This window comes from Macaca fascicularis, chromosome 11, assembly GCF_037993035.2.
Source record: "Macaca fascicularis isolate 582-1 chromosome 11, T2T-MFA8v1.1".
NCBI lineage: Eukaryota > Metazoa > Chordata > Mammalia > Primates > Cercopithecidae > Macaca > Macaca fascicularis.
In genome coordinates, this window is record NC_088385.1 from 118,536,841 (window position 1) to 118,563,547 (window position 26,707).

Sequence of the window (26,707 nt, forward strand, 5' to 3'; positions counted from 1 at the left end):
GCTCTGGGATTGAAAAGAGAAACCATGACTTCAGAATCCCTTTAGGACAGACCCCTTTCTCCCATGATGAGGGAGACTGGTTTGTTGCCATCGCAATCAGCTACGCAAAGCAAGAATTTTGCTTTACTTAACACAAGCGTATTTTTTTTTTTGAGATGGAGTTTCGCTCTTGTTGCCTAGGCTAGAATTCAATGGCACGATCTCAGCTCACTGCAACCTCCACCTCCTGGGTTCAAGTGATTCTCCTGCCTCAGCCTCCCAAGTACCTGGGATTACAGGCACCCGCCACCATGCCTGGCTAATTTTTGTATTTTTAGTAGAGACTAGGTTTCGCCATGTTGGCCAGACTGGTCTTGAACTCCTGACCTCAGGTGATCCACCTGCCTTGGCCTTCCACGGTACTGGGATTAAAGGCATGATGTACTGCGCCAGTCCACAAGTGTACTATATATTTATTTATTTTTTGAGATGGAGTCTCACTCTGTTGCCCATGCTGGAGTGCAGTGGCGTGATCTTGGCTCGCTGCAACCTCTGCTGCCTGGGTTCAAGCAATTCTCCTGCCTCAGCCTCCCAAGTAGCAGGGATTACAGGTGCCTGCCACTGTGCCCAGCTAATTTTTGTATTTTTAGTAGAGACAGGGTTTCACCATGTTCCCAGGATGGTCTCAATCTCTTGACTTCATGATCCACTGCCCTCAGCCTCCCAAAGTGCTGGGATTACAGGTGTAAGCCAGTGCGTCCAGCCCACAAATGTACTTTTAAGACACTTTTTAAAAAAGCATCAGAAATGTTTCAGTAGCAGAAACTATTCTGTGACTGATGGTAAAAATTCTACTGCTTGTTTTGCAGTCAGTGGTTAAATAGGTGCCTTGCAGATGATAACTGTGATAAGGAAGTTATGAGGAAAAGTGGCATTCTTGGAGAGTCAAGTACTCTGACTTCATTGCATTTGCTGAAGGGAAAAAAAAGGGCACTTATTCTAACCAAAGGGCTTTAGACTTGGGAGTGCCCTCTTCTTGATGTCCAGTCTTACTCATAAGTAAAGAATTGCAGCTCTTCCACAAGAGGCCTACACACCGCTGCTTGTGCTGCCGCCGTGTCTCTAGTGATCCCTGAAAAGTTCCAGCATATTTTGCGAGTACTCAACACCAACATCGATGGGCGGCGGAAATAGTCTTTGCCGTCTGTTATTAAGGGTGTGGGCCGAAGATATGCTCATATGGTGTTGAGGAAAGCAGACACTGACCTCACCAAGAGGGCGGGAGAACTCACTGAGGATGAGGTGGAACGTGTGATCACCATTATGCAGAATCCATGCCAGTACAAGATCCCAGACTGGTTCTTGAACAGACAGAAGGATGTAAAGGATGGAAATATAGCCAGGTCCTAGCCAATGGTCTGGACAACAAGCTCCGTGAAGACCTGGAGCGACTGAAGAAGATTCGGGCCCATAGAGGGCTGCGCCACTTCTGGGGCCTTCGTGTCCAAGGCCAGCACACCAAGACCACTTGCCGCCGTGGCCGCAACGTGGATGTGTCCAAGAAGAAGTAAGTCTGTAGGCCTTGTCTGTTAATAAATAGTTTATATATCAAAAAAAAAAAAAAAAAAAGAATTGCAAATGAAACCATCATTTGAGGCCAGGTGCGTTGGCTCATGCTTGGAATCCCAGCACTCCAGGAGGCTGAGGCGAGAGGATCGCTTCAGCAAATGAAAGAAGAAATGAGTTCGAGACCAGCCTGGGCAACAAAGTAAGACCCTGTCTCTACACAAAATCAAAAAAATTAGCCAGGTGTGGTAGCGTGCACCGGTGGTCCCAGATTTACAGGAGGCTGAAGCTGGAGGATTGCTTGATCCCAGCAGGTCAAGGCTGAAGTGCGCTGCGTTCATGCTACTGCACTCCAGCCTGGGTGACAGAACGAGACCTTGTCTCAAACAACCCACACCATCTGAGACCCAGTAGAGTGGCTCATGTCTGTAATACCAGCACTATGGAAGGCAAAAGTGGGAGGGTCACTTAAGGCCAGGAGGGTCGCTTTGAAACCAGCCTGGTCAACATAGTGAGACACCATCTCTACAAAAGAAACATTAAATAAATTAGCTATTTAATTTAAAGTGTGGTGATGTGCACTTGTAGACCCAGCTAATTGGGAGGCTGAGGCAGAGGATTGCTTGAGCCCAGGAATTTGAGCCTGCAGTGGGCTGTGATTGCACCACTGCACTCCAGCCTGTTTGACAGAATAAGACCCTGTCTCAAAAAAAATAACAAAAAACAAAAGCACACACACAAAAAAAACACAAACAAAAAAACCCCACTATTTAAGATACTATTTTTATGTATCAGAACACCCAAGAGCTGAGACATGAGAAAAGAGGCACTTACATACTGGCACAGGAGCATGAACTGGTATAAACTCTTTTGAAGACAACTTGGCAATATCTATAAAAATTAAAAATTTGGGCCAGGCACGTTGGCTCATGCCTGTTATCCCAGCACTTTGGGAGGCCAAGGAGGGTGGATCATGAGGTCAGGAGTTCAACATCAGCCTGGCCAACATGGTGAAACTCTTGTTTCTACTAAAAATACAAAAATTAGCCGGGTGTGGCAGTGTGTGCCTGTAATCCCAGCTACTCGGGAGGCTGAGGCAGAAGAACTGCTTGAACCTGGGAGGTGGAGGTTGCGGTGAGCCAAGATCATGCCACTGCACTCCAGCCTGTGCGACAGAGCAAGATTCCGTCTCAAAAAAATAATAATAATAAAATAAATAAATAAATAATTGCATTCCCTTTGACACAGATACTTCATTTCTAGGAATTTATCCCATAGAATATACATACTCAGGATTGGGCAAAAAGAGACATGGAGAAAGATGCTCTTTACAGTATTGCTTATAGTACTGTGAGATTTGACACAACCTGACACAATCAATAGGGAACTGGTCAAAATTACTATGGTAGGCCAGATGCAGTGGCTCATGCCTATAATCCCAGCATTTTCGGAGGCCAAGACAGGAGGATCACTTGGGGCCAAGAGTTCAAAACTAGCCTGGGCAATATGGCAAGACCCCATCTCTACAAAAAAATTTTAAATTGGGCAGGCATGGTGGCACACACCTGTAGTCCTAGCTACTCAGGAAGCTCAGACTAGGAGGATCACTTGAGCCCAGGAGCTGGAGGTTGCAGTGAGCTATGATTACACCACTGTACTCCGGCCTAGGCAACACAGCAAGACCTTATTTCAACAACAACAACAACAAAAATAATTATGGTACATCCATGCAATGAAACAGCATGCAGATGTTACACAAAGATCAGGACAGATTTAGATGTGCTAGTATGAAAAAAAGTCCAAAAACATATTTTATCAAAGATAACACCTACATTCTATTTTTGCAGAGAAAAGATTATGCATGTGAGATATTTATGTGGGCAGAGCTAAACATCTAGAATAAATATTCACTAGTACTGGATAATAATGGTTAACACTAGATAGCAGGATCTAAGGGGTGAAAAAGAACTTCCTGTTTTGCAGGGTGTGGTGGCCCACACCTGTAATGGTAAAACAGTCTCTACAAAAAATTAGCCAGAGGCCAGGTGCGGTGGCTCACGCCTGTAATCCCAGCACTTTGGCGGGTGGATCACCTGAGGTCGGGAGTTTGAGACCAGCCTGACCAACATGGAGAAACCCCGTTTCTACTAAAAATACAAAATTAGCCAGGCATGGTGGCACACGCCTGTAATTCCAGCTACTCCGGAGGCTGAGGCAGGAGAATCGCTTGAACCCTGGAGGCAGAGGTTGCGGGGAGCTGAGATCACGCCATTGCAGCCTGGGCAACAAGAGTGAAACTCCGTCTCAAAAAAAAAAAAAAAAACTTAGCCAGGGCTGATGGTGCACAGCTGTAGTCCAGCTACTTGGGAGGCTGAGGTGGGAGCATCACCTGAGCCTAGGGAGGTGGAAGATGTAGTGAGCTGGCCGAGTGCAGTGGCTTATGCTTGTAATCCCAGCACTTTGGGAGGCCGAGGCGGGGGGATCATGAGGTCAAGAGATCCAGACCATCCTGGCCAACATGGTGAAACCCCATCTCTACTAAAAATACAAAAATTAGCTGGGCGTGGTGGCATGCTCCTGTAATCCTAGCTACTTGGGAGGCTGAGGCAGGAGAATCGCTTGAATCCAGGAGGCGGAGGTTGCAGTGAGCTGAGATCGCGCCATTGCACTCCAGCCCGGGTGACAGGGAGAAAGACCCTGTCTCCAAAAAAAAAAAAAAAAAAAACCCTTCCAGTTTAAACTCTATTCTTTATTCTTTAACACAGTTGTTCAATTTGTTAGGGTGCTGAAAGTATAGGGTAATTTAAAATTTTTACTTCTATTAATTTTGTAGTGTTGTTTTTACAATAGCTTAAAAAAAATTTACTTTTGTTGAGACAGGGTCTCGCTGTTGCCCAGGTTGGAGTGCAGTGGTGAGATGTTGGCTCACTGCAGCCTCTGCCTCCCGGACTCATGTGATCCTCCTACCTCAGCCTCCTGAGTGGCAGGGACTACAGGTATGCACCACCATGCCCAGCTAATTTTTGTATTTTTAGTGGAGATGGGGTTTTATCATGTCGTCCAGGTTGGTCTTGAATTCCTGGGCTCAAGCAACCTGCCGGCCTCAGCCTCCCAAAGTGCTGGGATTACAGGCGTAAGCCATCATGCCTGGCTGGTAATTTCAATCAGTAGCAACTATCTTCCCAAATAATAGTAAATAAGGAATGTTATTGCTATGCTGTTTATGAGTTTTATGCTCCATATTCAACATCTTTTGCCTTTAACTCCTGCCCAAGGCCACAGTATATAACATTTCCAGCTTAGACACAGTCTCCTTCCTAACTGCCAGTTCACAGCCACAATGGCTCAAAGAAGCCAAAGGCTCTGGATGGAAGAAAATTGCTTTTCACAGGCAAAAATGGAAGATATCTGCACACACTTCAGGCGCACAGACATCAGGAGAGAGCATTGCATTCCACATGGCATCCATCTGGTATGAAACCCCACATTTTTTAATAAATGAGAAGCCTGTTCCATACATAGGGAGACTCCTGAAAACCTGGTGATACGTATATTTGAAAATGAGGGTGTTTCCATAGGAATGAAAGAAACTGTTTATAGAGCCTGTTACAACAGAATAGACCAATTGTACCTACCTTCTTTCCACAGACTGCTTTTCCTTTAGGAGATCATTTAGTTTGTGCTCTAGATTATCACACTTCTCAATTGTTTCTTTAAACTTGGTCTTCATGTTGTTAATCTGAGGGAGCAAACAGAAATCAGATTCATTTCACAAAGGTAATGTGGTGTGCTCTCTGGGGCTAACATCATATTTTCCCCCCCAATTATATGTATGTAACTTTGACAAATCAAAATTAGAAAAGGTAATGGCAGTTTCCAGACAGGGAAAAAATATAAAGAAAAGGTGAGGTAATCATTTGAAAGAATTTCTGTAATAGGATTAAAAATGCCGGGAGATCTTTTTTTTTTTTTCTTTTTTTGAGACGGAGTCTTGCTCTGTCTCCCAGGCTGCAGTGCAGTGGCATGATCTTGGCTCACTACAATCTCTGCCTCCTCGGTTCAAGCGATTCTCCTGCCTCAGCCTCCCGAGTAGCGGGGATTACAGGCACGTGCCACCACGCCTGGCTAATTTTTGTATTTTTAGTAGAGATGTGTTTTCACCATGTTAGCCAGGCTAGTCTTGAACTCCTGACCTCAGCTGATCTACCCGCCTCGGCTTCCCAAAGTGCTAGGACTACAGGTGCCTGCCACCATGCCCAGCTAATTTTTGTATTTTTAGTAGAGACAGGGTTTCACCATGTTGGCCAGGCTGGTCTCAAACTTCTGACCTCAGGTGATCCACCTGCCTCGGCATCCCAAAATGCTGGGATGACAGGCATGAGCCACTATGCCCGGCCTAATTTTTTTTTAATTTTTTTTGAGATGGAGTCTCGCTCTGTTGCCCAGGCTGGAGTGCAGTGGTGCGATCTCGGCTCACTGCAAGCTCCGCCTCCCAGGTTCACGCCATTCTCCTGCCTCAGCCTCCTGAGTAGCTGGGACTCTAGGTGCCCGCCACCACGCCCGGCTGATTTTTTGTATTTTTAGTAGAGACAGGGTTTCACCGTGTTAGCCAGGATGGTCTCGATCTCCTGACCTCGTGATCCGCCCGCCTTGGCTTCCCAAAGTGCTGGGATTCCAGGCGTGAGCCACCGCGCCTGGCAATTTTTGTATTTTTTAGTAGAGATGCCATGTTGGCCAGGTTGGTCTCAAACTCCTGACCTCAAGTGATCTGCTCACCTCGGCCTCCCAAAGTGCTGGGATTACAGGTATGAGCCACCGCGCCTGACCTAATTTTTGTATTTTTTGTAGAGACAAACATTGGTAATATAAGAAACTTGTGACAGTTGACTCTAGTCGTTTATTTTTTCCAATTCCCAATAATTTTTTCAAGTATCACGAAGCCACATGTAACATAAGCAGTCCATGGTCTTTTGAGTCTATTTATAAAATCAACATACATAGACTAATTCATATTACACAGCCTTAAAAACATAAGAGAATTTAAAAATTCTGATGTATAACATGTCAGATGGCAGCAATCCTATCCCAGAGTATTTTGGAGTCTGGCTAGGTAGATACTGGATCCACTCCTGTGTGAAGATCTGCGAACTTGGGAATTTCCTCAACTCCACTGGTATGAGGACACTGGCAAAAGATTAGGTGGGAAGGCAAAGTCGGGAGGCTGGGTGAACCACAAGGCAATATAACAGGAACTGAAAGTGGCTGAGAATTTAGGTCATACAGCCCAGGGATCAGCTGGACCTTTCTTTTTAATCATTTTCTATACAGCCTGCCTAGCAAGTCTCTAATAACACTAGCTTTAATAATAATAATGATAATGATAATAAGCCGGGCACGGTGGCTCACCCCTGTAATCCCAGCACTTTGGGAGGCCGAGACGGGTGCATCACGAGGTCAGGAGTTCGAGACCAGCCTGGCCAAGATGGTGAAACCCCGTCTCTACTAAAAATACAAACATTAGCCGGGCACGGTGGCAGGTGCCTGTAATCCCAGCTACTCAGGAGGCTGAGGCAGGGAGGGGCTTGAACTAGGGAGGTGGAGGTTGCAGTGAGCCAAGATCTCGCCACTGCACTCTAGCCTGGGTGACAGAGCAAGACTCCATCTCAAAAAAAATACAATACAATACAGTAAAACAAAAATAAATGTTCCATTCAAATTAACTTTACAGTCAACCTCCATTGGAAGAACACGGAAGAGAGTTTTTTTTTTTTGAGACGGAGTCTCCTTCTCTCACCCAGGCTGCAGTGCAGTGGCACTATCTTGGCTCATTGCAACCTCCATCTTCCGGGTTCAAGTGATTCTCCTGCCTCAGCCTCCTGGGCAGCTGGGACTACAGGTGCATGTCACCACGCCCAGCTAATTTTTTTATTTTTAGTAGAGAAGGGGTTTCACCATATTGGCCAGGCTGTTCTTGAACTCCTGACCTCATGATCCGCCCACCTCGGCCTCCCAAAGTGCTAGGATTACAGGCGTGAGCCACCACGCCCAGCTGGAAGAGAGATTTCTAAATGTTCTTCTATGTCATAAAAATCAAAATAGCTTTAAAATTGCTCAAATTCTAGTTAGGTATCACTTTTCTCTTCAATATTGTTTTAAAATAACAGAGCACTAGATCCTTTTGAAATTTTCTCCTAAACTGACTTGTCAGTTAAAGGAAGTTGAAAAGACAGAAATTACTATCATAAGGAACCAAATGGTGCATGTCTTGGACAGTAAAGATACTTAAGCTAAACACATTTAAATCAAGATGAAAATATAAAAGTAACCCTAAAAAGGTTTTTTTGTTGTGTGTGTGTGTGTTTTTTTTTTTCTTGAGATGGAGTCTCACTCTGTCGCCCAGGCTAGAGTGCAGTGGTGCAATCTCAGCTTACTGCAAACTCCGCCTCTCCTGGGTTCACACCATTCTCCTGCCTCAGCCTCCCAAGTAGCTGGGACTATGGGCACCCGCCACCACACCCGGCTAATTTTTTGTATTTTTGGTAGAGACAGGGTTTCACCACATTAGCCAGGATGGTCTTGATCTCCTGACCTTGTGATCTGCCTGCCTTGGCCTCCCAAAGTGCTAGGATTACAGGCGTGAGCCACTGCGCCTGGCCAAAAAGATTTTTAATATTGCTACAGACAAATGTTAATGATTTAAATTAGTGCTTTTTAAAACATTTCTGGTCCAGTGCCATGGCTCACGCCTATAATCCCAGCACTTTGGGAGGGCCGTGGCAGAAGGTTTGTTTGAGCCCAGGAGTTGGAGATCAACCTGGGCAACATAATAAGCGCTCCCCATCTCTTCTTTTTTTTTTTTTCTTTGAGATGGAGTCTCGCTGTGTTGCCCAGGCTGGAATGCAGTAGCGCAATCTCAAAAAACAAATGAAAAATTCTGACCATTAGCCCACAGTAAGAAACATCCATGCCACACACAAACCTGAAATGAGTTTCACAAAACAATATTGTCGGCGGGGCGCAGTGGCTCATGCCTGTAATCCCAGCACTTTGGGAGGCCGAGACGGGCGGATCACGAGGTCAGGAGATCGAGACCATCCTGGCTAACACGGTGAAACCCCGTCCTACTAAAATTACAAAAAATTAGCCAGGTGTGGTGGTGGGTGCCTGGAGTCCCAGCCACTCGGGTGGCTGAGGCAGGAGAACGGCATGAACCTGGGAAGTAGAGTTTGCAGCAAGCCGAGATGTCACCACTGCACTCCAGCCTGGAAGACAGAGCAAAACTCCATCTCAGGAAAAAAAAAAAAAAAAAAAAGTTAATTGTAATACACCCTAATATTTACATCTACACTATTTTATCTAATAAAAATGCTAGTTGTGGTCCACCAAACTCATTTTACAATCCACAGCTGGCAAAATACTGATTAACATGAAGCTAGACATCCACAAGAAAAGATATACTTCTAGAGGAGTTCACCTTACGACTACCTCTACCTACCATGTGTTCTTCATATATGGCCATGAAAACTAAGAACCTTTGAGTGTCTGTGAGCTTCGTCACCTAGAATAGGCTCTGCTCACATGCTACTATAACAGCCCTACCTAAGGCACTGGGGGAAAGAAACAGTGTTTATAACTGAAGCCTACAATGAATTTCAACCTTGATCCACACCCCTCCTTCATACCAACAGGAGGCCCACAAACAAGAATCTCTGTCAGTGAGACCCAGGGTCTGGGTTACTGGTACTCCCTGAACATGTTCTACTGCTAGGGGTGCTAACGGACAAGAGACTGGCCAAAAGAAGGACAGTGGTGGAACAAAAGGTTTGCATCATCAATTAACTTATGGATAAATGACATTTGTTACCAGAAAACAAAAGCATCCTTTTAAGCACCTCAAGCGTTTTATTTAGAGCTGCTCTGGCTTCCATTTCACCTGACCTAAAAGCAAACATGAGTTTCAGTGTTTCGTTTCCCTGCCCCTTGACTTGCTTTTCATTGGCATGTTTTAGGGAATGAAGTTAACCCTAAAGAATCCTACAGGGCAGAGAGAATCCTGAGCTTAGCTCTCAAGCATCTGGATGAAGCACTTGAGATAGTCACGCTGGTATATCCCATGGAAAAACCCATGAGTGCAGCTGCAGCAGAGTTGCCAATGCACTTCCTGTGAGCCATGACTTTACAGTATGCGGCAGTGACCTGTGCTCTGCCTCCATCAAGAGCATTGGGAGGCGGTCCTCCCTGCACATACTCTAATCAAGCCCTATTCAGAACTAGTAAAGTCAAGTGACCTTGAGTGCCTTCGGAAGGGCACTTGCGTTGATTAGAAGGCTCTTGTAAGAATTTCATCCATAACTTTTAACTGCGAATCATTTTAAAACTGATTTTTTTTTTTTTTTTGAGACGGAGTCTCAGTTTGTTGCCCAGGCTGGAGTGCAGTGGTGTAATCTTGGCTCACTGCAACCTCTGCCTCTTGGGCTCAAGCAATTCTCTTGCCTCAGCCTCCCGAGTAGCTGGGATTACAGGCGCCTGCCAGCACGCCTGACCAATTTCTGTATTTTTAGTAGAGATTGGGTTTCGCCATGTTGGCCAGGCTGGCCTCGAACTCCTGACCTCAAGTGATCTGCCTGCCTCAGACTCCCAAAGTGCTGGGATTACAGGTGTGAGCCACTATACCAGGCCTAAAGCTGATGTTAAGCATTAATTTTTACAAACCCTGATTTTGCCCACTTATGGCATATCCAGAAACTGGGGCCCATGGCCCTGCCTGCTAAGATCCAGGATATTCCTAGCCACCGCAGAGGTGGGCCCCAAGCCCAGCTCTGTACTGCCTATCTGAAGGCCCAAGTACAGGTGGGGACTCACAAAGTTACTAAAGTAATCGAGAAATTTTACAAGATTTTATTTCATACTAAGGTAATCACTGAATTACAGACAGTGTCCCTAGGTCCAAAGAAATGTTCCTAGAGCCATAATTATACACAATTATACACAGGTGCTTACTAGTTTTCAGACTACCTTCTTTGGAAGTCACAGGGTTCCTTGCACATACTGGAGACAGAGCTCTGGGCCTTCCATCTAAGTTTCCACCAAAATCATACCACTGTTTAATTTTGCTAAAGTAGTGAATGGCATCTTTTTTAAAGGACTATTTCATTAAAATTTGAAAACTGCTGCCCTAGACCTTCAGGGTTAATAATGAAGTGCCAATATCTCTGCCCAATTTTATTTCCTTCCATTTAAAAGGGCTCTGCGCCATTTCACTGCCTTAGAAGTTCATGTTTAGCTCCCAAAGGCAACGGTTCCCAAGTGCCTGACTCAAATGACAAACCCTTAAGTAGATACTTCTGTCTTTTTAGTGGAATTTCACTAAAAAACTAGAAAACCAGATTGAGGTTTAAAAAAAAAAAAAAAAAAAGCAAACAAAACCCCCTAAGACCCTAAAATATCAAAACAGTCAAGCCTTTAAATCCAAAGTTTCTTTTTAGTGGCAAAAGTTTTCCACCTGTTACCAGCCTGAGACGGGAAGATGGTAAGATTCCTCTTTCCCTGTACTCTGCCTTCCACACCCCCCATCAGAGTGCCCTGCCATGTGGCATTTCAGCAGTCACCAAACCAAACAGACTTACTTCCTCTGCTGTGTCCTTCTCTATCCGAACTATCTTGTTTTCCCAGTAGATTCGCTGAGATTCCAGCTGACTTGTTAGTAAATATGAATACTAGAAACATAGAGAATAAAGACCAAAATGTAAGTCACTGTTGTCAATCTCTGAAATCCAATTTAAAAATCTGATCTTTAATGATCCACAGAAAACTAAAACTAACCAACAGAATGTATATTTACACCGTGGTTCCACTTTTCTCAATATATACTGGACGAGGGGACAGAAATGACATTATGCTTCTGTCCTCCTGCGGTTTACAATCTAGTCAGAATAAATGTACTTATAAAAAAATGTATTCTGGTCAAGCTGACTTTAACAAGAACCACAGTGGTTTTAGATCTATGTATAACTCAAACTTACCTGTCTCCCTGCCCCCATGAAGCAGTCCTGTCCCATCCTGTCCCACCCAGCACTTGAGTCAGGCGCCCCCTTTCAGCTCCCTTAGCACTGTGCCTATCAGTAACAGCACTCAGGACAGCAATACTTCATCACCAATTTACCTGCCTGTCTCCCTGACTGGACTGTGAACTCTTTGAAAGTGAGGGTTATATCTCTACTGCTGTATCTCCAGTGCCTGGCACACGGTGGACGTCAAGAACTGTTTGCTGCGTGACTGCATGAATCAATGAACAGTGCTGTGTAACCACAGGGAAGGGACAGATGGCATATGACAGTAAGATCTGAGAGAAGGCGAGATTTGAGAGGGCACTAACAGATAGGAGGAGAACAGATAAAGACAGAGATCCGAGTCCAGAGAACTACTTGGCCAAGACAGAACTGTGGACATTAGAATCTCTTCAGAAATGAACGAGTAACACTAATAAGGCTGGTGTGCCAGGTTAGAAGACATGGCGCCAGTGGAAGGCTTTGGGGTATTATAATATCGACAAATATGGGCAACGGGGAACCCAAGGCCAAGGAGTGGTAAGGTCACATCTCCATTTTGGAAAAACCATTCTAGAAGACCAGAAGAGATATAAACATGTCTGCAGGCTACAGAGAGGGCAAGGAGAAGAATGTCTATGCTACTGAACCCTAAGCTCCACAAGAGCAGGGAGTTTGTTCAATGCTGTGTTTGCAGCACTAGCACCAGTGGGTGAGAGCAAATATTTTTCTTTTTCTTTTTTTTTTTTTTTTTTTTGTTTAAACGTGGGTCTCACTCTGTTTCCCAGGTTGGAATGCAGTGGTGCAATCATGGCTCACTGCAACCTCAACCTCTTGGGCTCAAGGGATTCTCCTGCCTCAGCCTCCTGAGTAGCTGGGACTACAGGTGCATGCCACCACACCTGGCTAATTTGTTTTTAAATTTTATTTTTAGTAGAGACAAGGTCTTGTTATGTTACTGAGGCTGGTTTTGAACTCCTGAACTCAAGCGATCAAGCCTTGGCCTCCTGAAGTGGTGGGATTACAGGCATAAGCCACCACGCCTGGCTAATAAATATTTCTTTCTTTTGGAGACGGCGTCACCCTGGGCTGGAGTGCAATGGTACCATCTCGGCTCACCGCAACCTTCGCCTCCCAGGTTCAAGAGATTCTCCTGCCTCAGCCTCTCAAGTATCTGGGATTATAGGCGCCCACCACCACACCCAACTAATTTTTGTATTTTTAGTAGAAGTGGGGTTTCATGTTGGCCAGGCTGGTCTCAAACTCCTGATCTCAGGTGATCCACCCACCTCGGCCTCCCAAAGTGCTGGGATTACAGGCGTGAGTCACCGTGCCCGGCCAGTATTTCCTGTATGAACAGAATGCATGTACATACTTAATGTGGAGGATGTACTTATTCTAAATACTTAAAAGTGTTTGATCTTTTTTTATTAATACAATAATTTATTAAAGATAACAATATAAACCTCATTTTAGGCCATTTTACAGACTATCAGACTTTTAAAAGTCTTGAAATAAGCAAGTTTTCAAACGTCCATTTCCTCCTAAGGTTAAGGTATGTTTCTAAAACAACCTTTTTCAAAATGTATATAAAACATGACTCGTGGCCGGGCGCGGTGGCTCAAGCCTGTAATCGCAGCACTTTGGGAGGCCAAGACGGGCGGATCACGAGGTCACAAGATCAAGACGATCCTGGCTAACACGGTGAAACCCCGTCTCTACTAAAAAAAAAAAAAAATACAAAAAAACTAGCCGGGCGAGGTGGCGGGCGCCTGTAGTCCCAGCTACTCGGGAGGCTGAGGCAGGAGAATGGCGTAAACCCGGGAAGCGGAGCTTACAGTGAGCTGAGATCGCGCCACTGTACTCCAGCCTGGGCAACGCAGCGAGACTCCGTCTAAAAAAAATAAAAATAAAAAAAAATAAAAACATGACTCGTTGCCAGGTACAGTGGCTCACGCCTGTAATCCCAGCACTTTCGGAGGCCGAGGCAGGCAGACCACGAGGTCAGAGGTCAGGAGATTGAGACCATCCTGGTTAACATGGTGAAACCCTGTCTATACTAAAAATACAAAAAATTAGCTGGGCATGGTGGCATGCGCCTGTAGTCCCAGCTACTCAGGAGGTTGAGGCAGGAGAATTGCTTGAACCCGGGAGGCAGAGGTTGCAGTGAGCCAAGACTGTACCACTGTACTCTAGCCTGTAGCTACGGGAAGACAATCTCAACACTGAACTTGAGACAACTACAGATATCACAATGAAAGATGAAAGTAATAAGTCACCAACAGTGAAACTTAAGACTTTTTTTTTTTTTTTTTTTTTTTGGAGACGGAGTCTCGCTCTGTCGCCCAGGCTGGAGTGCAGTGGCCGGATCTCAGCTCACTGCAAGCTCCGCCTCTCGGGTTCACGCCATTCTCTTGCCTCAGCCTCCCAAGTAGCTGAGACTACAGGCGCCCGCCACCATGCCTGGCTAATTTTTTGTATTTTTTAGTAGAGACAGGGTTTCACTGTGTTAGCCAGGATGGTCTCGATCTCCTGACCTCCTGATCCGCCCTTCTCGGCCTCCCAAAGTGCTGGGATTATAGGCTTGAGTCACCGCGCCCAGCCTCTTTTTTGTTTTTTTCAGACAGGGTCTTGCTCTGTCGCCCAGGCTAGAATGCAGTGGCACAATCTCAGCCCACTGCAACCCCTGCTTCTCGGGTTCAAGAAATTCTGGTGCCTCAGCCTCCCAAGTAGCTGAGATTATAGCCATGAGCCACCACGCCTGGCTAATTTTAGTAGGGACAGGGTTTCACCATGTTGGCCAGGCTGGTCTCGAACTCCTAACCTCAGGTGATTCACCTGCCTCAGCCTTCCAAAGTGCCGGGATTACAGGCGTGAGCCACTGCGCCCAGCTGAAATTTAGACTTTCAAAGAAGAAAAACAGAATAAAAATATTTTAATAACACTTCACAGCAATGACCGAACATTTTTTTTTTTTTTTTGAGACAGACTTTCGCTCTTGTTGCCCAAGCTGGAGTGCAATGGCGTGCTCTCGGCTCACTGCAACCTCTGCTTCCCAGGTTCAAGCGATTCTCCTGCCTCAGCATCCCAAGTGGCTGGGATTACAGGTGTGTGCCACCATGCCCAGCTAATTTTTTGCATTTTTAGTAGAAATGGGGTTTCACCACGCTAGCCAGGCTGCTCTTGAACTCCGGACCTCAGGTGATCCGCCTGCCTCAGCCTCCCAAAGTGTTGGGATTACAGGCATAAGCCACCGCGCCCAGCCATGACCAAACTTTTTAAAAAAAATGTACATCCAGGTAAATGACAAATATTTCAAATTAGAATAGTAAACAGCAGTAGAAACAGATATTGAGTGATAACTCATTCAGTCTCTTACCTCTAATTGTAAGGCATCTATTTTCTCTTCCTGGCAAGTATCCCCCTCACATTCATACTGTACTATTTTTCCGTCTGTTTTACTGGCAACCAGTCGATGAACATAGTTATCTAAAGAAAGAATCAATAAAAGTGTGTTTCTTTATAATGAAAAGGGTCTCACTTTTAACTCTGACAAAATTTTTGGTTTTTTCAGATCAAATTTAAATGCTTTATAATATTTCTTTAAAAGTGTCAAATCATTTGAATTTTAGAGGGGAGGGAGAAAGGAAGAATGGAAGTATTAACTCCCTTTATAATGTGTATGATTCAAGCCATTCCTAGAAAAATAGTGCCCTCAGGGAAACCGAGAATTTGGGTTTGCAACAGCTGTCAGAAGATGACATTTCAAGCTGGGAGGGAAAGTGAAGAGGTTGCAAAGGCAAAGTTTCCACATAGAATGAGTCCAAATTAGAAAAGAGAGTGGTGTTCACCTCCAGCATAGTCCCAGACTCGATGGTTGGTAAGCTGCATGGCATACGTGTGCTGTGTTTCCTCAAAGTGCTTATAAGCATGTCGACTGACATACCGTCCACATCCTATGTGGCCGCATATTAAACAAATCCAAAGATTCTGCCGGAAGAGGTAAGATCTTAATTAGTTAAATAAAAATAAGTGATCTGGCCGGGCGCGGTAGCTCAGACCTGTAATCCTAGCACTTTGGGAGGCCAAGGCAGGTGGATCACCTGAGGTCAGGAGTTTGAGACCAGCCTGGCCACCATGGTGAAACCCCCATCTCTACTAAAAATACAAATATTAGCTGGGTGTCGTGGCTGGTGCTTGTAATCCCAGCTACTCAGGAGGCTGAGGCAAGAGAATCGCTTGAACCCAGGAGGTGGAGCTTGCAGTGACCCGAAATCATGCCATTGCACTCCAGCCTGGGCAGTAAGAACAAGACTCCGTCTTAAAATAAACAAACAAACAAACAATCAATCCAGCTCACTCAGAGTGGGAGGGGGCCTGAGGCACAAGAAGACAGAATTGCTGGTCTGGCACAGTGGCTCACACCTGTAATCCCAGCATTTTGGGAGGCTGAGGCAGGAGTATCGCTTGAGCCTAGGAGTTTAAGACCAGCTTGAGAAACATAGCAAGACCCCAACTCCACCAAAACAAAACAAAACAAAACAAAAACACTAGGCCATGGTGGCACGCACCTGTGGTCCCAGCTGCTTGGGAAGCTGAGATGGGAGGAAGGCTTGAGCCCAGGTATTTGAGGTTACAGTGAACTATGATTATGCCACTGCACTCCAGCCTGGGTAACAGAATGACACCCTGTCTCAAAAAAAAAAAAAAACAAAAAAAAAGAGAGAAAGAAAAATCTATTCCTACAGGAGCCTGATTAAATGTATGTTTAAAACCCAACAATCAAGGATGCTTTTTTATGGGTCATTTTTTTGCTGATTTCTAAGAAGCACTTATATGAACAGCAAGAAAAAAATTCACAATTCATCAGTAAAAGCCTAACCCTTTCAAAAGTGCAAAGAAAAAAGGAATAAATTTAGCTCAGGAGTAACATAATTTGTGTATTCATGTCTTGCCCGACCCTAGACAAAAAGAAAAAAAATCAGTCTCAAAACTTTAAAAGAATTTAGGCTGGGTGCAGTGGCTCACACTTGCAATCCCAGCACTGTGGGTGGCTGAGGTGGGAGGAATGCTTAAGACCAGGAGTTCGAGACCAGCCTGGGCAACAGAGTAAGCCCTGTCTCTTAAAATATAAAAAAAAAAAAAATTAAAATAAAGAACTTAAGTCATACCAGGCAGAAGAAAACTCATGACAATTAAAGCTGCGTTCTTTGTTCTTTTCCATCACCCATTACTTACTTCCTGAACACCACACTCAAAACACTTATTTTCTTCTACTGGCTCGGGCGTTTGACAGTACCGGCAAACAGGACACCTATCCAGGACACCAAAAGATAATGGTGCAGGTTAAATATAAATGACAGCTGTTACAGAACCCAAAAGTCAAACACTGGATTTTATATCCTCCTCCTCTTATATGCTATTTTTATCATAACTAAGGATATCACTTAAAATATACAAAATAAAAATATACAAAATCTTGATAAAACAGAGAAGAACAGAGAAATTGGGATCTGCCTCATGTCCTTTTCTGCTCTTCTGTCTAAAGGTTAGATGATCAAAGAGTTAAGTATTTGCAGGTTACAATTAGGACTTCATTTCATGTCTGATTATTTATAATGGTTTTTTTTTTTTTTTGAGACAGAGTCTTGCTCTGTTGCCTGGCCTGGAGTGCAGTGGCGTGATCTCAGGTCACTGCAACCTCTGCCTCCCAGGTTCAAGTGATTCTCCTGCCTCAGCCTCCCGAGTAGCTAGGACTACAGGCATGCGCCACCACACCCAGCTAATTTTTCTATTTTTAGTAGAGATGGGGTTTCACCATGTTGCCCAGGATGGTCTCAATCTCTTGACTTCATGATCCACTGGCCTCAGCCTCCCAAAGTACTGGGATTACAGGTGTGAGCCACCGCTCCTGGCTTGTATTTTTTTTTTTGAGACGGAGTTTTGCTTTTGTTACCCAGGCTGGAGTGCAATGGTGTGGTATCAGCTCACTGCAACCTCTACCTCCTAGGTTCAAGCAATTCTCCTGTCTCAGCCTCCCGAGGAGCATGTGCCACCACACCAGCTAATTTTGTATTTTTAGTAGAGACGGGGTTTCTCCATGTTGGTCAGGCTGGTCTCGAACTCCCAACCTCAGGTGATCTGCCTGCTCAACTTCCCGAAGTGTTGGGATTACAGGCGTGAGCCACCGTGCCTGGCCTATAATGTATTTTTACTCCAAACAACCTGCCTTATCCCCATTTCCCAAAGATTTAAATCATTCAAAAAGTACCCTGTCTTCTCCAGGTTGCTCCTAAGAATTGGATTTAAAATCTGTAGTAAAAAACAAAGTTTTTTTTTTCTTTTTTAAGACACAGTCTTGCTCTGTCACCCAGGCTAGAGGGCAGTGGCGCGATCTCAGCTCACTGCAGCCTCTGCCACCCAGGTTCAAACGATTCTACTGCCTCAGCCTCCCAAGTAGCTGGGACTGTAGGCGTGCACCCCCATGCCCAGCTAATTTTTGTATTTTTGGTGGGCATGAGGTTTCACCGTATTGGCCATGCTGGTCTTTGAACTCCTGACTTGAAGTGATCCGCCCACTCGGCTTCCCAAAGTACTGGGATAATAGGCATGAGCCACCGCACCTGGCTAAACACAATGTATTAATATACTTATTGAAATGCACATGATATCTCACTGCACCATGAACATCATGTGGAAGATATCAGTGCTCTATCAGGCATTCATGTCTCAATTTACAAAAAGCCAATAAAAACAAAGTTGAAAAAGTCCATTAACTGTTTTCTATTATACTCCACATAATTAATGTTAGGCTGGGCACGGTGGCTCAAGCCTGTAATCCCAGCACTTTGGGAGGCCAAGACGGGTGGATCACGAGGTCAAGAGATCGAGACCATCCTGGCTAACACTGTGAAACCCCGTCTCTACTAAAAAAATACAAAAAACTAGCCGGGCGAGGTGGCAGGCGCCTGTAGTCCCAGCTACTCGGGAGGCTGAGGCAGGAGAATGGCATAAACCCGGGAGGCGGAGCTTGCAGTGAGCTGAGATCCGGCCACTGCACTCCAGCCTGGGCAACAGAGCGAGACTCTGTCTCAAAGAAAAAAATAATAATAATAATGCTAAATACTAGTCATGAGTATTTTTGTCAGATGGGCAACTAGGACAGAAAGTGGGTTATAGCTGAGGCTGATTGAACTGGCACCAGGAAGAAACAATTTTCAAGATATAACTAGTGGCTGGGCTCGGTGGCTCACGCCTGTAACCTCAGCACTTTGGGAGGCCGAGGCGGGTGGATCACCTAAGGTTGGGAGTTTGAGACCAGCCTGACCAATATGGAGAAACCCCGTGGTGGCGCATGCCTGTAATCCTAGCTACTTGGGAGGCTGAGGCAGGAGAATCGCTTGAACTCGGGAGGTAGAGGTTGTGGTGAGCCGAGATTGTGCCACTGCACCCCAGCCTGGGCAACAAGAGTGAAACTCTGTCTTAAAAAAAAAAAAAAAAGATATAACTAGTAACAGTTTGTTACCCAACTGAGTAAATAAAACCAAGAAAAGGGAATAAACAGGAAGAACACTAAGTGTGCGTCACAGATGACGCAGCTCTATCTGCGTAAAAGAAAGGAAAGGATCTAGTCCACTTCTTCCTTCAGCATCAGAAGAGAAGGCAGAAGACAAACTCACAGAAAGAAATGGTAGCCAGAAAGCAGAATGCAGTCTTATTAGAGATGGAAATTGGTTTTGTCTCATTCCTTCGGTCTGTGTGGTGGCTGTGAAAGTGGTTGAAAAAGAAAACAGGCCAGGTGCAGTGGCTCACATCTATAATCCCAGAACTTTGGGAGGCCAGGGGGCGAGGCAGGAAGATGGCATGAAGCCAAGTCTACCCTGGCCAATGTAGAGAAAGCCCTTCTAAAAACAACAACAACAACAACAACAACAAAATTAGATTTCAGAACTGGTTCTGAAATCCAATTCTCTACACTGTGCCCAAATGATCAAAATGATCTTTCTGAAATGTAAATTTGATCTTGAAAAGAAAAAAAATTACAAAAATAAACTTATAAATAAACAATTAGCATTCTATGATATACCAGCTCATCTGTCTACTAAAAAATAATCAACAGTTTATCAGCCAGGCACAGTGGCTAATGCCTGTAATACCAGCACTTTGGGAGGCTGAGGTGAGTGGATCACTGGAAGTCAGCAGTTCGAGACCAGCCTGGTCAATATGGCAAAACCCCATCTCCACTAAAAATATAAAATTAGCTAGGTGTGGTGGTGCACGCCTACAGTCCCAGCTACTCGGGAGGCTGAGGCATGAGGACTGCTTGAACCCGGGAGGTGGAAGTTGCAGTGAGCCGAGATCGCGCTACTGCACTCCAGCCTGGGTAACAGAGTGAGACTTTGTCTCAAAAATAATAATAATAATAATAATAATAATAATTAACAGTTTATTAAATTCTTCCTGCCTTTCTCTGCAAAAAATAATTTTATCTTATTTTCCTGATGAGATCTTTGGGAGCTCTTTCCAGAATGGCGTTCTCTGACATCTCTCTGTATCAAAAAGACGAACACCGCCTCCTACTGCAGCCCTTCCTGAGTACTCCTGGTTAGGGATGCCATCACTCTCTCTTCCAATCTCCACCCTGAACCACATGCATTTACGTACAAGTGTAAACTCTCTTAGACCAAACCACCCCAAAGAGGACCTGAATTTGCTTCCTCTGTCTCAGCATCTCTCACAGTTCTATGCTTATACCAAGGCTCAAAACTCACTAAATGAACTGCATGATTTTGAGGGCAAATGGCCTGTCTTACACCCCATATGAGAGGTTGAATTTTAGTCCCAGTTCCGGCATTCTCCGGTCATGACACTTTTTGCTTGCAAATTCTTATCTCTGGGCCTCAGTGTCCTCCTCCTGTATAAACTCAGGTGGTTGGAAAAAATGGTCCCTGAGGAAACTTCCAACTTTAAAATGCTATGGTTCTAAAACAGTTAATTTATATCAAAAGGTATACTGGGGATGGGTATCGTGGCTCAAGCCTATAATCCCAGCACTTTGTGAGGCCAAAGCAGGGACACTGCTTGAGCTCAGGAGTTCAAGATCAGTCTAGACAACATAATAAGACCCCATCTCCATAAAACAAACAAAAAAAGCAATTAGCTGGGTGTGATGGTGCACACCTGTAGTCCCAGCTATTTGGGAAGCTGAGGTGGGAGGATCACTTGAGCCCAGGAGTTTGAGGCAGCAGTGAGCTGTGATCATACCACTGCACTCCAACATGGGTGACAGAGCAAGACCCTGTCTCAAAAAAAAGTAAAAGTGGAATGGTGGGGAACAAAGAAGTGCCTAGAACTTAACTGGTATAGCGGATGGACTGAAGATACAGATAAACACTTTAAGGAATGCACATATCTCAGTATGGCTTTGTTCAAGGCAACTGGACAATTCCTTGAAAAACTCCCAAATGATACCCAAGAATTGACTGAGAACTCCATGGAATTGGAGCAAGACGCTTGTCCAGCTAAATAAGCAGGGCAGTGATAAGCTGCAGAAACCCAGTTTATTTATCCTTAGTGTCCACCAAGCTCCTCCTGTGTGCCACGTCCCCTACCAGGTATGAGAGGTACAGCAATAAGCAAGCAAGGCACAGCCCCTGCTCTGTGAAGCTGACATTCTTCTTCCAGCCACCAGGCCACTTGTGGGTAGACAAAGATTCCTGTAGACTTTCACCCCTCATCACTTCCGTGCTTGGGAACATGATCTTCCCCTTCCCTCACTGCCTTCTCTGGGTTCTGCTCTTTACCCGGCTTAACTCCTAATTATCCTCCTGGAGATGCCGCTTCTCAGGCGGTCCTGGCTTCATCAGGGCCCCAGTTCTCAGTCCCAGTGCTGCACACTGCTCTTCTGTAACACTGGTTATGGCTGTGATTTATTTACTTGTGTGATTTCATTCTGGGTTCTCCTCTGTGCTGGGAAATCCAGAAGGCCAGCATCTGATACACCTTTCTGGTTAAGTCCCACAGTGCAGTCTGCAAAGGGAGCAACCACCCTGGATTTGGGGGTAAAAAAAAGGTACAGGCCTCACCTGTTCTTTGTCTGTAGTAACATCACCTATGACTAAGACCTGGTACGTTGGGAATCAGGAGACTGTAGAGTAGATCTCATACTTAGTAACTGCTATTTCTACTGGCTGCCAAGCCATCAAGAGCCCAGTAGAGCTAAAATATTAGGCTGCTGTAGCCCAGCTGATAAGAAGCCCAGAGTGAATGGCAGACACCAAGTGCAGCTGATACAAGAGATTCCAGATCTAGATTTCATTGCAGCATGAGAGCCTCAAACTAAGCTTTGCTTTTTTTTTTTTTTTTTTTTTTTCACTCTCTGGCTCTTGGAAGGAAAGAACAACTCATGCTGCTTTGGGGAATTCCACAAGGGTTCAGAATCAGCATACAAAAAAAGGACTTGGTCTCAGAATGCTGATTCCCTGAACTTAGGATACGGAAGGAGAAAAAGGACCTCTTGAATAAAGTCAAATACTTGGAATGGTTCATTTCTGCTGGTGGCTCTTTTTATTTTTATTTATTTTTATTTATTTATTTTTTTTGAGACGGAGTCTCGCTCTGTCGCCCGGGCTGGAGTGCAGTGGCACGATCTCAGCTCGCTGCAAGCTCCGCCTCCCAGGTTCACACCATTCTCCTGCCTCAGCCTCCCGAGTAGCTGGGACTACAGGCGCCCGCCGCCATGCCCGGCTAATTTTTTGCATTTTTAGTAGAGATGGGGTTTCACCGTGTTAGCCAGGATGATCTCGATCTCCTGACCTCGTGATCCGCCCGCCTCGACCTCCCAAAGTGCTGGGATTACAGGCGTGAGCCACCGCGCCCGGCCCCTGGTGGCTCTTTTTAATTCTGGGAAGGGTTACAATGGGCTTGTACACAGTGGGGTTTGGCCCCTGCACTCACGTGGTGTCGTCCCAGCGCTGTAGACACTGGCTGTGGAAGCTGTGGTTACATAACGTTGTGAGGATGCCATTCACAGACTCGTCCATGCGCTCCAGACACACCGTGCACTTGGGGAGCTCAGTCAGGTCCATCACTGGGAGGCTGGCGCCCTACAGGAAACACCTCACATAAACCTTACTCTTCATCTACCAGCAATACTTTATTTTTCCTTCTTTTTTTTTTGAGACAGGGTCTCGCTCTGTCACCCACACTGGAGCCCAGTGGCACAATCATGGCTCATTACAGCCTTGACCTCCCAGGCTCAAGTGATCTGCCACCTCAGACTCCCCGGTAGCTGGGACTACAGGCATGAGCCACTGTGCCAGGCCTTTCTTCTTTTAATACTAATTTTCTAGTTGCTTTTTTGACTCCTGGCAGGATATCCTCAATATCATTGCTCTAAGCAAATAATTTAAATTGGTAATATTTTCATTCATTTATTCATTCATTCAAGAAACACGCCAAGTACCTCCTATATTCCAGCACTGTGCCAGGTATTGGGAATACAGTGGTGAACAAAACAAAGATCTCTGCCCTCACAGAACTGACATTCCAGGAAGGGAGACTGCTGCCAAAACCTTAACATATAAATCTCAAATGTGACCAGACTCCTAGCTCAAGCTCTAAGTGTCTATGACTATAATAGAATACAAAGGAACAAAAGAATAGCTAGACCTGAAGGATTTTTCCATAAAGTTATAACTTAACACTTTCTACTCAGTGATAACAGCACCAACAACACTGATTTTTCTTTATTCCCTCATTTGACAGGTAAAGATTGAGCCCCTGCTATGTGCAGCAGACAGACACTGTTCTAGGTATGGAACAGTGGTGAGCAAAAACAGATTCATTAAGTCCAAAAAACAGTCAGTTCCTGTCCCCACAGAGCTTAGAATCTAGTGGAGGGAGAGACAAAAATCAAATTAAAAAGCAAACAGTACAGGAAGCCACAACAGGGTGTGAATTACGGGTCATGACAGTCTAGATGGTCAGGAAAGGCATTCCTAAGACATTGCTTGACTTGACGTTTCCAGCCAGAAGAGGAGAAGGAATTACTTAGGCAAAGGTCGGGGAGCACACACTTATGGACAGAGAAAAAGCACATTAACCTATAGTCCCTGAAGAGTAGATACTTACAGGAAATCTCTCAAGAAGCCACGTTAAGAAAGGAATCTCTAAAACTGAGGCCTCGTGCAGCATCCAGCACAAAGGATGCCCAATTTTATCACGTCAAATTTTTTTTGAGTTTGACAAATTTACTGGTATTTTAGTAAAGACATTCATCTCAGTTGTTTCTCTCTCCCAGCTTGACCTTAGGTTAATATTTCATTTGGGTCAAGAAAAGAGTATGTAGGAGAGTTATGTTAACAAACAGGAAAATGGACAAAAATGGATAGTTTGCCTACATTAAAGTAAGTTAAATTCATGTATTTTGATATAATTAAATCATGTAAGAACTAAGAGTTCTATATACATTTCCATTGTTTTACTTGGGGCTTATTCTAAACTTAAATGCTAGTGAACAAGTGTTAGGAATACACACAGCATGCTTCTCTGTAGTTATTACCAACTAAAAGAGCTCAGCGAGCAGTTACCACCAATAAAACAGTCTGAAGCTGCCTCCAAATATAATATTGTAGGAGTTTTCAAGGAAATTTTTATACTGTATGCTTCTTCTGTGACTATGCTTTTAAAAATGTGTTTAACTGTCACATTAAGAAAGATGCCAGGCAGGGTGGCTCACACCTGTAATTCCAGCATTTTGGGAGGCTGAGGCAGGTGGATCACAAGTTCAGGAGTTCAAGATCAGCCTGGCCAAGATGGTGAAACACTGTCTGCACTAAAAATACAAAAAATTAGCCAGGTGTGGTGGTGGGTGCCCTGTAATCCCAGTTACTTGGCAGGATGAGGCAGAGAATTGCTTGAATTTGGGAGGCGGAGGTTGCAGTGAGCTGAGATCGTGCCACTGCACTCCAGCCTGGGTGACAGAGTGAAATTCCGTCTCAAAAAAAAAAAGCATATGCAATACAAAATACAAAAACAAACACCCTACGATACACAAATCTCACAAAGCATATGTGGTGAAATTCCAAAAAAATGTTTGAAGATGCATTTTCTTTCCTTCTATTCCAGTATCTAGCATGTGCTTTTTGAGAGGCCATTTATTATTTTATATATACATTTAAAATAAATCACGTAATTTTACTAGTAAGAAAGCCAGGTCAGCATGGTGGCTCACACTCGTAATCCCAGAACTTTGGGGGCCAAGGCAGGCAGATCACGAGGTCAAGAGACCAGCTTGGCCAACGTGGTGAAACCCCGTCTCTACTAAGAATACAAAAATTAGCTGGCACGTGCTAATTTTTTAGCACGTGCCTGTAATCGCAGCTACTCAGGAGGCTGAGGCAGGAGAATCGCTTGAACCTGGGAGGCATAGGCTGCACAGAGCCGAGATTGCTCCACTGCACTCCAGCCTGGGTGACAGAGCAAGACTCCATCTGGGTCGGGGAGGAAGCCAGTAGTTAAGTTCAACTTAAACTGGATTTCACAAGTTAGTAATTTAAATCCTTAGACAAAGTTAAAGAAAGTGCATCTTCTTGTTTTCCATCTTCATACAATGTTAAAATTTTTTTTTTGGTGTTTATACTTTTAAATAAATAAAAACAGCCAAATGCTTAATATGTACATTTAATTTTTTGGTGGTAGTGGTTCGTATTTTAAAAGAAAAGCTTCCTTATGATTTGCCTCAAGTTCTGGTGGAAATGTTTACAGCAACTAGTTAATAAACAAAAAACAAGAGAAGCACATTCAAACTACTGATTTACTTTGGTAGCAAATGGTTTTTCTTTGAAGACTAATGAAGATACACAAGACCCATTAAGGTGAAGTGGGCTATTTCAAATATTCAACAGGTTACATTTTTTAAATATCCTTTATTATTATTTTTTTAATCTCGGTTCACTGCAAGCTCCGCATCCCGGGTTCATGCTATTCTCCTGCCCCAGACTCCCGAGTAGCTGGGACTACAGGTACCCGCCACAATGCCTGGCTAATTTTTTGTACTTTTTTTTTTTTTTTTTTTTGAGACGGAGTCTCGCTCTGTCACCCAAGCTGGAGTGCAGTGACCGGATCTCGGTTCACTGCAAGCCCCGCCTCCCGGGTTTACGCCATTCTCCCGCCTCAGCCTCCCGAGGAGCTGGGACTACAGGCGCCCGCCACCTCGCCCAGCTAGTTTTTTTGTACTTTTTAGTAGAGACGGGGTTTCACCGTGTTAGCCAGGATGGTCTCGATCTCCTGACCTCGTGATCCGCCTGTCTCGGCCTCCCAAAGTGCTGGGATTACAGGCGTGAGCCACCGTGTCCGGCCAAAAAAAAAAATTCTATTAAGAGCTAAACGTCTGTATCCACTGATAGCAATGCAATACCTAGTTTATGATGACTTGAAACAAAACAAATGCGTATAAGGAAAAAAGCTGCATTGTAATTTTATCTAAATTTACTTTCAGTCAATAGTTCAGCAACATTTTCTTCCCAGTGCAATACTCCCTGTCTCCATAAGGCTGTTCCTGGGAGCCAGACAAGTTTAGGTAATAAGCGAGTTAAGAGAGTAACTGCTTGCAGTTTTAAACAGCCAATAACGTTTTGCTTCTCTCTTTTTTGAGACACAGTTTCGCTCCTGTTGCCCAGGCTGGAGTGCAATGGCGTGATCTTGGCTCACCGCAACCTCTGCCTCCTGGGTTCAAGTGATTCCCCTGCCTCAGCTTTCTGAGTAGCTAGGATTACAGGCATGCGCCACCACGCCTGGCTAATTTTGTATTTTTGGTAGAGATGGGGGTTTCTCCATGTTGGTCAGGCTGGTCTTGAACTCCTGACCTCAGGTGATCTGCCCACCTTCGCCTCCCAAAGTGCTGGGATTACAGGTGTGAGCCGGTAATGGCTCACTATAGTCTGGACCTTCCCCGACTCAGGGGATCTTCTTGCTTTAGCGGCCCGAGTAGGTGGGACCAAAGGTGCTCAGCATCACACCCAGCTAATTTTTGTTATTTTTTGTCGAGACAGGGTTTCATCATGTTGCCCAGCCTGGTCTCGAACTCCTACGCTCAAGCGATCCATCACCTCAGC

The 26,707-nt window shown here is 44.8% G+C and overlaps 1 protein-coding gene, 1 long non-coding RNA gene and 1 pseudogene across 16 annotated transcripts in view; 2 read left to right on the plus strand and 1 right to left on the minus strand.

The window, feature by feature from the left end:
* The window catches only part of BRAP (BRCA1 associated protein), a 44,582-nt gene that overhangs the window by 2,478 nt on the left and 15,397 nt on the right, over nt 1-26,707 (minus strand). For 6 of the 15 annotated variants that reach the window (XM_074007896.1, XM_074007892.1, XM_074007895.1 and 3 more), the window contains 6 exons: nt 22,548-22,696; nt 16,830-16,905; nt 15,443-15,581; nt 14,971-15,080; nt 11,172-11,261; nt 5,181-5,284 (listed from right to left, as the gene is read on the minus strand). In XM_074007896.1, the coding sequence (XP_073863997.1) occupies nt 5,181-5,284; nt 11,172-11,261; nt 14,971-15,080; nt 15,443-15,581; nt 16,830-16,905; nt 22,548-22,696 (668 nt within the window). The remainder of the gene's footprint in view (nt 1-5,180; nt 5,285-11,171; nt 11,262-14,970; nt 15,081-15,442; nt 15,582-16,829; nt 16,906-22,547; nt 22,697-26,707) is intronic. The other 9 variants (XM_074007894.1, XM_074007893.1, XM_074007890.1 and 6 more) reach the window with 3 other exon arrangements.
* LOC102119468 (small ribosomal subunit protein uS13-like) lies at nt 1,098-1,611 on the plus strand (annotated as a pseudogene).
* On the plus strand, nt 3,045-3,845 carry LOC135966407 (uncharacterized). The gene is made up of 2 exons (XR_010579723.2): nt 3,045-3,172; nt 3,786-3,845. It is a non-coding gene; the product is annotated as an uncharacterized lncRNA (long non-coding RNA).